The sequence below is a fragment of the Salvelinus fontinalis genome, chromosome 5 (genome assembly GCF_029448725.1).
Source record: "Salvelinus fontinalis isolate EN_2023a chromosome 5, ASM2944872v1, whole genome shotgun sequence".
In the NCBI taxonomy this organism is placed as follows: domain Eukaryota; kingdom Metazoa; phylum Chordata; class Actinopteri; order Salmoniformes; family Salmonidae; genus Salvelinus; species Salvelinus fontinalis.
This window is the reverse complement of record NC_074669.1, coordinates 60,317,171-60,329,996: the sequence shown is the minus strand read 5'-3', so window position 1 is coordinate 60,329,996 and position 12,826 is coordinate 60,317,171. Positions and strand designations below refer to the sequence as shown.

The window sequence follows — 12,826 nt, the reverse complement described above, 5'->3', positions numbered from 1 at the left end:
ATAGAAATGGTAAGAAGCAGGCTTTACGAGTTAAGACACTATTGAAACAGAACTAAAGTTTGAAACAGAACTAAATTGTCAATCCAGCTACATAATGCAGTGACCTAAATGTATATCAAATCAACAGTTGCGAGCCCTGAAGTGGATGAAGTAATAGAGCAAAGTAAATGGTTAAAAATAAACATTTTACAAGACTTTTGGAGTATACTCAAGTTCCAGTGTGTTTATTAATTCAATATCCACATAATTGCCCGCTCATTAAAACTCATTTAAGGGATAAAATAAAGACATTGCTCAGTTCCAATACCCATAAAACCATTCCAAGAGAACTAAACACTTGGACACCTGCCCCAGATCATCATCAGGGAAAAGGGTCTAAAGGGCTTTTTCTTGATTGTAGGTCAAATATCATCATCATCATTTCAACCAGGGTGATTCATTCTTCTCTGATCTCAAGACAAATCCCTCAACTCCTCCGAGATGATTGATTTGACTTAGTATCTTGGTCCAGCGACTGATGCTTTTTGTTTCCTTACAGTGCTGTATTCTCAGTTTGAAACGGACTGTATGTTGGGTCCTATTCTATGTTCTTCTTATTGGACAAGTCCCTCCCTCCCTGATTCACTTGGTTTCAAGACGTTTTCTCCCGACTGAACACAACCCTGGGTCGTGATCATTAGGGCAAACCGTAGCGAAACATTTTGCAACAACAAACGTAAATCTGTCTTCTTATTGGACAAGTCGAGGTAGTTCCTTTTGTTTTTCGACCTTCCTTTGGGTGCCAACTGACATGCCTCTGGTTTACTGTGTGGCATAGTTGTCCCCTCCAGCCCCGCCTCCAGCAACACCCACCAACATGTTGTTCTTGGGGGAGCAGCTGTCTGGCTCCATGGTCATCACCCTGACAGAGTACCCATGAGTCTCTGCTGCCCAGGAGCGGTCCAGGTCCACCAGGCCCATGCACTGTTTACCTGGAGGAGAGGGGTCAAAGACCACAGTGATGATGTCACTGATAGAACAATAATGGAGTTCATTTATATTCCACACACTGGCAACTAAGAGGTGAATTGCAGTGCACAGAGACAGTACATAACTAAAACAACTGACAGAATGTTCCCCTGTCTCACCGTAGAATTGTCTTTGTTCTAATCATTCTTAGAATTTGCTTTCATATTACTATGGATAAACAAAGTGAGTCCTTTGTGGATAACACCCGTAGGCCTCTTCTGTACTGTAGCAGCCTTTAAATCAGTTTATTGAGGCGGAATAAGACATGAAGACATTCCCCCAGGATCTGTTCATCTTTCCTTATATGACCCTCATTCTCAACATTCTACTGCACACGCTTCCTAGACCGGCCTCTTCAGTACCAACAACTCTCTTCTTGCCTATTAACCTGTTGGGGATGGGGGCGCTGTTTAGACTACTTATGCTAATTTGGCTAATTTTTTAAACGGCTTCCCACAAAATCCTTGATCGTACAATATGCATATTATTATTATTATTGGATAGAAAACAGTCTATAGTTTCTATAGGAGTTGAAATTTTGTCTCTAAGTGGAACAGAGCCCATTCTACAGCAATTTCCCTGACATGGAGTCAGATTTGAGAAATGTTGGCCACTGTTCTGAAGTCATTTAAAAGGGCACTGTCGTTGCTATGACTATACGGACACTTCTTACGTCTTCCCCTGGATGCCTTTACGTGATGACGATTCCAACGGGGTCGATTGCGCGTTCACAGGCCCTACAAATGAAAAAACCCTGAAGCTAGTCATTCTTTGGGAGCTGCGTCATGAGCCAAGAAGACACCGGCGCGCACCTGTTCCAAGCGTTAGTTTAGCCTGTTATATTTCTCCGGTCATCTTTTCACTCGTTATAGGAGTTAAAAACATCATAAGGTAGTTAATTTAAAGCGTTTTATAGCAATTTATATCCGTTTAGTGCGATTTTGGGACATTTATTTTTGCAACGATGTGAAAAGTTGGGCACGCTTTTCAGTTCATCCCGAACGCAGTTGACATTTCCACATGGCAAGAGGACAGCTTTCCACCAAAAGACGATTTCTCCCAAGAAAGGATCCTTTGCCCAAGATACTGATGGAAGAACAGCTCAAGGTAGGACATTTTTATTATGATAAATCGTGTTTCTGTCGAAACATTTTAGTGGCTTAGGACGCCATGTTTTTTGACGTAGCTTCGCTTGGCGCAAACTGTATTGAAAAGTAAGGATAAATTAAAAAATGTAATAACGCAATTGTATTAAGAATTAAATTGTCTATCAATCCCTGTCCACCCTGTATTTTTTAGTCACGTTTATGAGTATTTATGTATAAGAGTAGATCACTGTCTAAGTGGCGCAAGGACATTTTCTGACCAACTGAGCTACATTTCACATTGTCTAACCATGATTTTGGGGGCTAAATATAAACATTTTCGATCAAACTGTATATGCATGTTGTAATGTGATGTTACAGGAGTGTCATCGGAAGAATTCTGAGAAGGTTAGTGAAAAAATTAATATCTTTTGGCGATGTTGACTTTTATCGCTCACTTTGGCTAGAATCAATGCTGGGCTGCTAATTGCTATGTGCTAAGCTAATATAACGATTTATTGTGTTTTCGCTGTAAGACACTTAGAAAATCTGAAATATTGTCTGTATTCACAGGATCTGTGTCTTTCGATTCGTGTATGCTGTGTATTTTTACGAAATGTTTGATGATTAGTAGTTAGGTAAACACGTTGCTCATTGTAATTATTCTAGTCCATTTGTGATGGTGGGTGCAATTGTAAACTATGCCATCTACCTGAAATATGCACTTTTTTCTAACAAAACCTATCCCATACCATAAATATGTTATCAGACTGTCATCTAATGAGTTTTTTTGTTGGTTAGGGGCTATAAATATCTTAGTTTAGCCGAATTGGTGATGGCTACTGGTGTTGGTGGACAAATAAAAGATGGTGGATTATGCTAATGTGTTTTTAGGTAATAGATGTACATCTTTACATATTGTGTCTTCCCTGTAAAACATTTTAAAAATCGGAAATGTTGACTGGATTCACAAGATCTGTGTCTTTCATTAGCTGTATTGGACTTTAATGTGTGAAAGTTAAATATTTTAAAAAAATATTTTTTTTGAATTTCGCGGCACTGGTTTTTCAGTGGGGGGGGGGGGGGGGGTGCCGCTAGCGCCACGCTGATCCTAGACAGGCTAAGACTTTGAGATCACTTCCACTGGCACTCTCCTATCAAAGCTTGCTTTAAAGGCAAAAGCCCACTAACCGCATTACGCTGCTCAGTGGCTCTGAAGCAGACCCAGACAGACAACAAACGCGTCTACAGCACTCAAGAGTCTCAGACGGACCGACGCTCAGATCTGACGGGCTCGGAGAATAAGGAATAAGATCAAAGATGGTAAGTGTGAGTTGAGGAGAGGTTGAGGAAGGGGTGTCATGGCGGCGGCAGCACCCCGTCAGCGGAATCTTCTATGACAGGAAGTGTCAGGTAGGGAACGTACGAGGGCGGTTCAAAGTGAAAACACAACGGGGAGTACCTTCACTAATTATTCACAAGTATTGAATGTGCTGGTATAGGATATGTTTTGCCTTTAAAATCACGATGAATAAGATTCTATGGACAGGGGGCAACAAGCCTACTGAGAGGCACTTTTTAAATACGGACCCAGGTACTGAAGGGAGTATCAGTTTGATGGAGATATACAATAATATCCCCTTTGACTTTGCGGTCAACATGAATCGGCGCCAAATGACATTAGTGGCCTGTTTGTGTTAAAAGGTGCTCATTTATTTGGGGGTCAATCACAATGTGTGTGTGTGAGTGACAGTGTGTCTGTCACCTATTAAGCGTCGTTCTGAAGGCAGCTGGACAGCCGTCTGGTCTGCGAAGCGGCAGAGGATCATGTGCTCCTAAATGGAGGGAGAACAGAGAGAGAGATGGAGGGAGAGCAGAGAGAGAGAGATGGAGGGAGAGCACAGAGAGAGAGATGGAGGGAGAAGAGAGAGAGATGGAGGGAGAGCAGACAGAGAGAGAGAGAGATGGAGGGAGAGCACAGAGAGAGATGGAGGGAGAGCAGAGAGAGAGATGGAGGGAGAGCACAGAGAGAGGGATGGATGGAGAACAGAAAGAGAGATGGAGGGAGAACAGAAAGAGAGATGGAGGGAGAGCACAGAGAGAGGGATGGATGGAGAACAGAAAGAGAGATGGAGGGAGAACAGAAAGAGAGATGGAGGGAGAACAGAAAGAGAGATGGAGGGAGAGCACAGAGAGAGGTGGAGGGAGAAGAGAGAGATGGAGGGAGAACAGAGAGAGATGGAGGGAGAGCAGAGAGAGATGGAGGGAGAGCACAGAGAGAGGGATGGAGAGCAGAAAGAGAGATGGAGGGAGAACAGAAAGATAGATGGAGGGAGAACAGAAAGAGAGATGGAGGGAGAGCACAGAGAGAGGTGGAGGGAGAAGAGAGAGATGGAGGGAGAACAGAGAGAGATGGAGGGAGAGCAGAGAGAGATGGAGAGCAGAGAGAGAGAGATGGAGGGAGAGCACAGAGAGAGGGATGGATGGAGAACAGAAAGAGAGATGGAGGGAGAACAGAAAGAGAGATGGAGGGAGAACAGAAAGAGAGATGGAGGGAGAGCACAGAGAGAGGTGGAGGGAGAAGAGAGAGATGGAGGGAGAACAGAGAGAGATGGAGGGAGAGCAGAGAGAGATGGAGAGCAGAGAGAGAGAGATGGAGGGAGAGCACAGAGAGAGGGATGGATGGAGAACAGAAAGATAGATGGAGGGAGAACAGAAAGAGAGATGGAGGGAGAGCACAGAGAGAGGTGGAGGGAGAAGAGAGAGAGATGGAGGGAGAACAGAGAGAGATGGAGGGAGAGCAGAGAGAGATGGAGAGCAGAGAGAGAGAGATGGAGGGAGAGCACAGAGAGAGGGATGGATGGAGAACAGAAAGAGAGATGGAGGGAGAACAGAAAGAGAGATGAGGGAGAGCACAGAGAGAGGTGGAGGGAGAAGAGAGAGAGATGGAGGGAGAAGAGAGAGAGATGGAGGGAGAACAGAGAGAGATGGAGGGAGAGCACAGAGAGAGATGGAGGGAGAGCACAGAGAGAGGGATGGATGGAGAACAGAAAGAGAGATGGAGGGAGAACAGAAAGAGAGATGAGGGAGAGCAGAGAGAGAGGGAGAACAGTAAGAGAGATGAGGGAGAGCACAGAGAGAGAGATGGAGGGAGAACAGAAAGAGAGATGGAGGGAGAACAGAAAGAGAGATGGAGGTAGAACAGAAAGACAGATGGAGGGAGAACAGAAAGAGAGATGAGGGAGAGCACAGAGAGAGAGATGGAGGGAGAACAGAAAGAGAGATGGAGGGAGAACAGAAAGAGAGATGGAGGGAGAACAGAAAGAGAGATGGAGGGAGAACAGAAAGAGAGATGGAGGTAGAACAGAAAGACAGATGGAGGTAGAACAGAAAGACAGATGGAGGGAGAACAGAAAGAGAGATGGAGGGAGAGCACAGAGAGAGAATGTTAACTCAAACCACACACAGCTACAGCTAAAACTCATCAGCTGACACACCAATATATGCACACATGACTAAGTTGCTTTGAATAAAAGCATCTGCTAAATGGCATATTTATTAAATGTTTTATTTACACAGACTTCAACCAAGCCCAGCAGTAGAATGTTCGTTCCAGGCTTTCCTGAAAGTCTCTATATAAAGCCATACTGTATATCATTATAGCCACATCTCTGACCTCTGGGAGAATGAGTCTCCTTCCTGCTCTTACCACTTCCTAATTTTTCTTCCCCAGAAGGTAAAAACACCAAAACCCAGAGAACAGTAGGGATCTTCTCATGTCTTTCTTTATTTACCATCTTGTCATCTTCTACACCCCTTTTTCTACAACCCTACGGTAAAAACCCCAACCACAGGAAAACACTAGTTATCCTCTAGCTCTAAGTGATTCCATTCTTCACTGTGGAAGTATCAGGACAGTACCGTCCTAGCCAAGGTTTAACCACTATGACTCAGCGCCAAGCACCAATACCTCACATCATTAGCGTTGTATTAAAGCCGCGGAGGGCTATCTGTCATGGCGCTCCGCTGTCAGTCTGTTCAACTAGCTCAGGGGGGAAAGAGTGCACACCCGAGACTGTGATTGGTTGGTTCACTGTGTTACAGTAGCAGTGAAATGCCATATTGGTTTCTGTTAGCCACCACCACAGCCACTGGCCTAAGGTTTTAGAGTGAGGTGAAGAGGAAATTCAGCAACTCTGAGGACAACTGAAGTTGATTAAAAAAAAATCTTAATTTTGGCCTTTAGCCTTCATCAGGGTTTTAGAGTGGAAATACCGTAGTCACAATAATACAGCCACTCTTCGCTAAGACGAGGAGCAAAACACTAAAGGAAGCACCAGTGACTAGATCAATAAAAAAGTGGTCAGAGTAAGCAGATGCTAAGCTACAGGACTGTTTTGCTAGCACAGACTGGAATATGTTCCGGGATTCCTCCAATGGCATTGAGGAGTACACTACATCAGTCGTTGGCTTCATCAATAAGTGCATCGATGAAGTTGTCCCCACAGTGACCGTACGTACATACCCCAACCAGAAGCCATGGATTACAGGCAACATCCGCACTGAGCTAAAGGCTAGAGCTGCCGCTTTCAAGGAGCGGGACTCTAACCCGGAAGTTTATAAGAAATCCCGCTATGCCCTACTACAATCCATCAAACAGGCAAAGCGTCAATACAGGACTAAGACTGAATCATACAACCCCGGCTCTGACGCTCGTCGGATGTGGCAAGCCTTGCAAACCATTACAGACTACAAAGGGAAGCACAGCCAAGTGCTGCCGGTGACACGAGCCTACCAGAGGAGCTAAATTACTTCTATGCTCGCTTCGAGGCAAATAACACTGAAACATGCATGAGAGCACCAGCTGTTCTAGAAGACTGTGTGATCACGCTCTCCGCAGCCGATGTGAGTAAAACCTATAAACTGGTCAACATTCACCAGGCCAGACGGGTTACCAGGACGTGTACTGTGATCATGCACTGACCAACTGGCAAGTGTCTTCACCGACATTTTCAACCTCTTCCTGTCCGAGTCTGTAATACCAACATGTTTTAAGAAGACCACCATAGTGCTTGTGCCCAAGAACACTATGGTAATCTGCCTAAACGACTACCGACCCGTAGCACTCACGTCTGTAGCCATGAAGTGCTTCGAAAGGCTGGTCATGGCTCACATCAACACCATTATCCCAGAAACCCTAGACCCACTCCAATTTGCATACCGCCTCAACAGATCAACAGATGATGCAATCTCCACACTGCCCTTTCCCACCTGGACAAAAGGAACACCTATGTGAGAATGCTATTCATTGACTACAGCTCAGGGTTCAACACCACAGTGTCCTCAAAGCTCATCAATATGCTAAGGACCCTGGGACTAAACACCTCCCTCTGCAACTGGATCCTGGACTTCCTGACGGGCCGCCCCCAGGTGGTAAGGGTAGATAACAACACATCCGCCATGCTGATCCTCAACACAGGGGCCCTCAGGGGTGCGTGCTCAGTCCCCTCCTGTATTCCCTGTTCACACATGACTGCACGGCCAGGCACGACTCCAACATCATCATTAAATTTGCCAATGTCACAAAGGTGGTAGGCCTGATCACCGACAACGACGAGACAGCCTAAAGGGAGGAGGTCAGACACCTGGCCGTGTGGTACCAGGACAACAACCACTCCCTCAAAATTATCAAGACAAAGGAGATGATTGTGGACTACAGGAAAAAGAGGGCCGAGCACGTCCCCATTCTCATCGACGTGACTGCAGTGGAGCAGGTTGAGAGCTTCAAGTTCCTTGGGGTTCACATCACCAACAAACTAACATGGTCCAAGCACACCAAGACAGTCATGAAGAGGGCACGACAAAACCTATTCCCTCTCAGGAGACTGAAAAGATTTGGCATGGGTCCTCAGATCCTCAAAAGGTTATACAGCTGCACCATCGAGAGCATCCTGACTGCTTGCATGCTGACTGGTTGCATCACTGCCTGGTATGGCAACTGCTCGGCCTCCGACCGCAAGGCACTACAGAGGGTAGCGCGTACGGCCCAGTACATCACTGGGGCCAACTTCCTGCCATCCAGGACTTCTATACCAGGTGGTGTCAGAGGAAGGCCCTAAAAATTGTCAAAGACTCCAGCCACCCTAGTCATAGACTGTTCTCTCTTCTACCGCACGGCAAGCAGTACCGGAGCGCCAAGTCTAGGTCCGAAGGGCTTCTAAACAGCATCTACCCCCAAGCCATAAGACTCCTGAACACCTAATCAAATAGCTACGCAGACAATTAGCATCCCCCCCTCTTTTCCACCGCTGCTACTCTCTGTTGTTATCATCTATGCATAGTCACTTTAATAACTCTACCTACATGTACATATTACCTCAACTAACCAGTGCCGCCGCACATTGACTCTGTACTGGTACCCCCCAGTATATAGTCTCACTATTGTTATTTTACTACTGCTCTTCAGTTACTTGTTACTTTTATTTCTTTTTCTTATCTGTATTTTTTTTAAACTGCATTGTTGGTTAGGGGCTCGTAAGTAAGCATTCGGTGCATCTGACTAATAAAATGTGATTTGATTTGACTAAAGGAATTCATTGAAAATTAAATAGAATAGAATCGTTATTCATATTGTGATGATTCTGCACAGAGGGAGGTTTAGAGAGAGAGAGAACATGCAAGTTATTTGCCGGAAAATGAATCCGGTTGCTTAAAATGGAATATTGATTTCTCTTTCCAGACTGCAATTATGCGATCAACTATGTGGTCAAATTTCTTTGTCAACGTTTCTTTCAAACTAGACAGAAAAAAACAGAGATAAATGACACACATGACTTTCCACCACCAAATACCATAAATTCACTGCAAAATACACAAGCAGTATTTTAAGATGGGGAGAAAAATTATTCTTTCATCTGTAAACCGAATCTGTTGAGACATTAGATTTCCTGCAGAGAATAGACCATTACCAAAATATACTGGTAGTAGTCAGTTTTCAGACACATCAACTGTCACATTCCAGTTGTCATGGCGAGGCCCTATAGCAGGTATTGTAGTGAGTATTGAGGCCATACATCAGGGATCATTTACTAGAATCAGTTGCGGGACGATTTTGTTCTTGAGTAGATGGTCAGGGGTCCGGAAGACAATTACACATAATTTGTAGACTATAAAATGTACTGCAAGAAGTACAAGCAGATACACTACCATTCAAACGTTTGGGGTCACTTAGAAATGTCCTTGTTTTTGAAAGAAAAGCATTTTTGTCTATTAAAATAACATCAAATTGATCAGAAATACAGTGTAGACATTGTTAATGTTGTAAATGACTATTGTAGCTGGAAACGGCTGATTTTGTTATGGAATATCTACATAGGCGTACAGAGGCCCATTATCAGCAACCATCACTCCTGTGTTCCAATGGCACGTTGTGTTAACTAAATCAAAGTTTATCATTTTAAAAGGCTAATTGATAATTAGAAAATCCTTTTGCGAAGTTAGCATAGCTGAAAACTGTTGTTCTGATTAAAGAAGCAATTAAACTGACCTTCGTTAGACAAGTTTCTGGAGCATCAGCATTTGTGGGTTCGAATACAGCCTCAAAATGGCCAGAAACAAAGAACTTTCTTCTGAAACTAATCAGTCTCTTCTTGTTCTGAGAAATGAAGGCTATTCCATGCGAGAAATTGCCAAGAAACTGAAGATCTCATACAACGCTGTGTACTACTCCCTTCACAGAACAGCGTAAACTGGCACTAACCAGAATAGAAAGAGGGGTGGGAGGCCCCGGTGCACAACTGAGCAAGAGGACAAGTACATTAGAATGTCTAGTTTGACAAACAAATGGCTCACTCGTCCTCAACTGGCAACTTCATTAAATAGTACCCGCACAACATCAGTCTCAACGTCAACAGTGAAGAGGAGACTCCGGGATGCTGGCCTTCTAGGCAGAGTTCCTCTGTTCAGTGTCTGTGTTCTTTTGCCCATCTTAATCTTTTCTTTTTATTGGCCAGTCTGAGATATGGCTTTTTCTTTGCAACTCTGCCTAGAAGGCCAGCCTCCCGGAGTTGCCTCTTCACTGATGACATTGAGACTGGTGTTTTGCGGGTACTATTTAATGAAGCTGCCAGTTGAGGACTTGTGAGGCGTCAATTTGACGTTATTTTAATGGACAATTTTTAAAATTTTCTTTAAAAAAAAAGGACATTTCTAAGTGACCCCAAACTTTTGAACGGTAGTGTATATTTGACTAAAACATGATAATTACAAACCTTGCTTACATTTGTTTATTATCACATACAGCACATGGCCTAAAGTATGTGGACACCTGCTGGTCCAACATCTTTTTCCAAAATCATTCCAAAAGCATTCATTTGGTGTTGGTCCCCACTTTGCTGCTATAACTAATAGTTGTACTAGTTCCCATCCTGACAGACACCTTGTTAAGTTCACTGATGACACTGCCTTGATCAGCCTGTTGCATGATGACGAGGAACATCATGGCCCGGTCCTAGATGACTTTGTAGAGTGGTGTGAGGAATCACACTTGGTTCTCAATACCAACAAGACCAAAGAGATATGCATAGACTTCAGGAAGTGTACAACACCTACCTCTGCAACATCTATCAGAGATCAGAATATAGAGATTGTAGTGGAATACAAATACCCGGGTGTCCTCTTGGAACAATAAGCTTCAGTGGAGTAAATGTACAGACCTGATCTACAAAAAGAGCCAACAGAGACTGTACTTTCTCAAAAATCTGGGATCTTTTAATGTTGACTGTCCTATACTGACTCTGTTTTACAAATCTTTTATTGAAAGTATTTTAACTTTTTGTATTGTTTGTTGGTTTGGCAATGCCACTGTCAGCTAGAGAAATATGCTGAGAAGGATTATCACCACAGCAAGCAAGGTACTTGGAGTCAAACAGACAGGCCTGGATGAGATCTTTAATGTCAGGGCCCTCCGCAAGGCTGACAAAATAATTTTAGACCCAAGCCACCCCCTGTACACCTGTTTTATTGGTATGTAACTGTTATGAAAGTTGTATTGTCAATTTGTTTTGTATTTAAACACCACTTTAAACATGTACATGACACTGCAACAACATTTCCCAATGGGAACAATAAAGTCAGGAAGTAAGTAAGTAAGTAATAACAGCCTCCGCTCTGGGGCAGCAGGTAGCCTAGTGGTTAGAGCGTTGGGAATCCCTGAGCTGACAAGGTAAAAATCTGTCATTCTGCCCCTGAACAAGGCAGTTAACCCACTGTTCTCAGGAGGCTGTCATTGTAAATAAGAATTTGTTCTTAACTGACTTGCATAGTTAAATAAAAGTTACATTTAAAACATACAAAACTTAAAACTATTCTGGGAAGGCTTTCCACTAGATATTGCTGCAGGGACTTGCTTCCATTTAGCCACAAGAGCATTAGTGAGGTTGGGCACTGATGTTGGGCGATTAGGCCGGCTCGCTGTCGGAACTCTAAATCATCTCAAAAGGTGTTCGATGGGGCTTTGTGCAGGCCAGTCAAGTTCTTCCACACCGATCTCGACAAACTATTTCTGTATGGACCTCGCTTGTGCAAGGCGGCATTGTCATGCTGAAACAGGAAAGGGCCTTCCCCAAACTGTTGCCACAAAGTTGGAAGCACAGAATCGTCTAGAATGTCATTGTATGCTGTAGGGTTAAGATTTCCCTTCATTGGAACTAAAGGGCCTAGCCCGAACCATGAAAAACAGCCCCAGACTATTATTCCTCATCCACCAAACTTTACAGTTGGCACTATGCATTGAGGCAGGTAGCGTTCTTCTGGCACCTGCCAAACCCAGATTAGTCCGTTGGACTGCCAGACGGTGAAGTGTGATTCATCAGTCCAGAGAACGCGTTTCCACTTCTTCAGAGCCCAATGGCGGCGAGCATTACACCACTCCAGCCGACGCTTAGCATTGCGCATGGTGATCTTAGGCTTGTGCTCGGCTGCTTGGCCGTGGAAAACCATTTCATGAAGCTCCCTACAAACAGTTGTTGTGCTGATGTTACTTCCAGAGGCAGTTTGGAACTCGGTAGTGAGGGTTGCAACCGAGGACAGATGATTTTTACGCAATACGCGCTTCAGCACTTGGCGGTTCCGTTCTGTGAGCTTGTGTGGCCTAACCCATCACGTCTGAGACGCTGTTGCTCCTAAAGGTTTCCACTTCATAATAACAGCACTTACAGTTGACCAGGGCAACTCTAGCAGGGCAGAAATTTGACAAACTGACTTGTTGAAAAGGTGGCATCCTATAACGGTGAGCTCCTCAGTAAGGCATTTCTACTGCCAATGTTTGTGTGGCTGAACTAGCCGAATCCCCTAATTTGAAGGGGTGTCCTAATACTTTTATATATATAGTGAATGTCTCTCTATTATGCGTGGGAATCACTTAGAACAGATTTCCAAAATTAAAATCACTTGGAGCTGATTTGCTGTTGGTTTTAGTCTTAAGTCCCCAAAAAATATATAAAAAAAAAATCAAATGCGGGCCAAAATCAGCATGCGGGCCGCCAGTGGGGGAACCCTGCCATACATCATTAAGATATTATGATGTCATCATCTCCTACCAGTTCAGTGCACTGTCGGTGTCAAGTGATAAGACTTAGGCCCTGTTCTGATACTCTGAAAAGGCCTCCTGCCTTCCTTGAAGTAATCACTTATCTGACATAGAGCCTTGCTTTTACCTACCAAATATTGATGAC

At 44.1% G+C, this 12,826-nt stretch overlaps 1 protein-coding gene across 3 annotated transcripts in view; it reads right to left on the bottom strand.

The window, feature by feature from the left end:
• Window positions 1-208: 208 nt before the first annotated feature.
• The window catches only part of gstcd (glutathione S-transferase, C-terminal domain containing), a 65,841-nt gene continuing 53,223 nt past the window's right edge, over window positions 209-12,826 (bottom strand). For all 3 annotated transcript variants that reach the window (XM_055924074.1, XM_055924073.1, XM_055924075.1), the window contains 2 exons: window positions 3,859-3,928; window positions 209-971 (listed from right to left, as the gene is read on the bottom strand). In XM_055924074.1, the coding sequence (XP_055780049.1) occupies window positions 802-971; window positions 3,859-3,928 (240 nt within the window). In that variant the 3' untranslated portion in view covers window positions 209-801. The remainder of the gene's footprint in view (window positions 972-3,858; window positions 3,929-12,826) is intronic.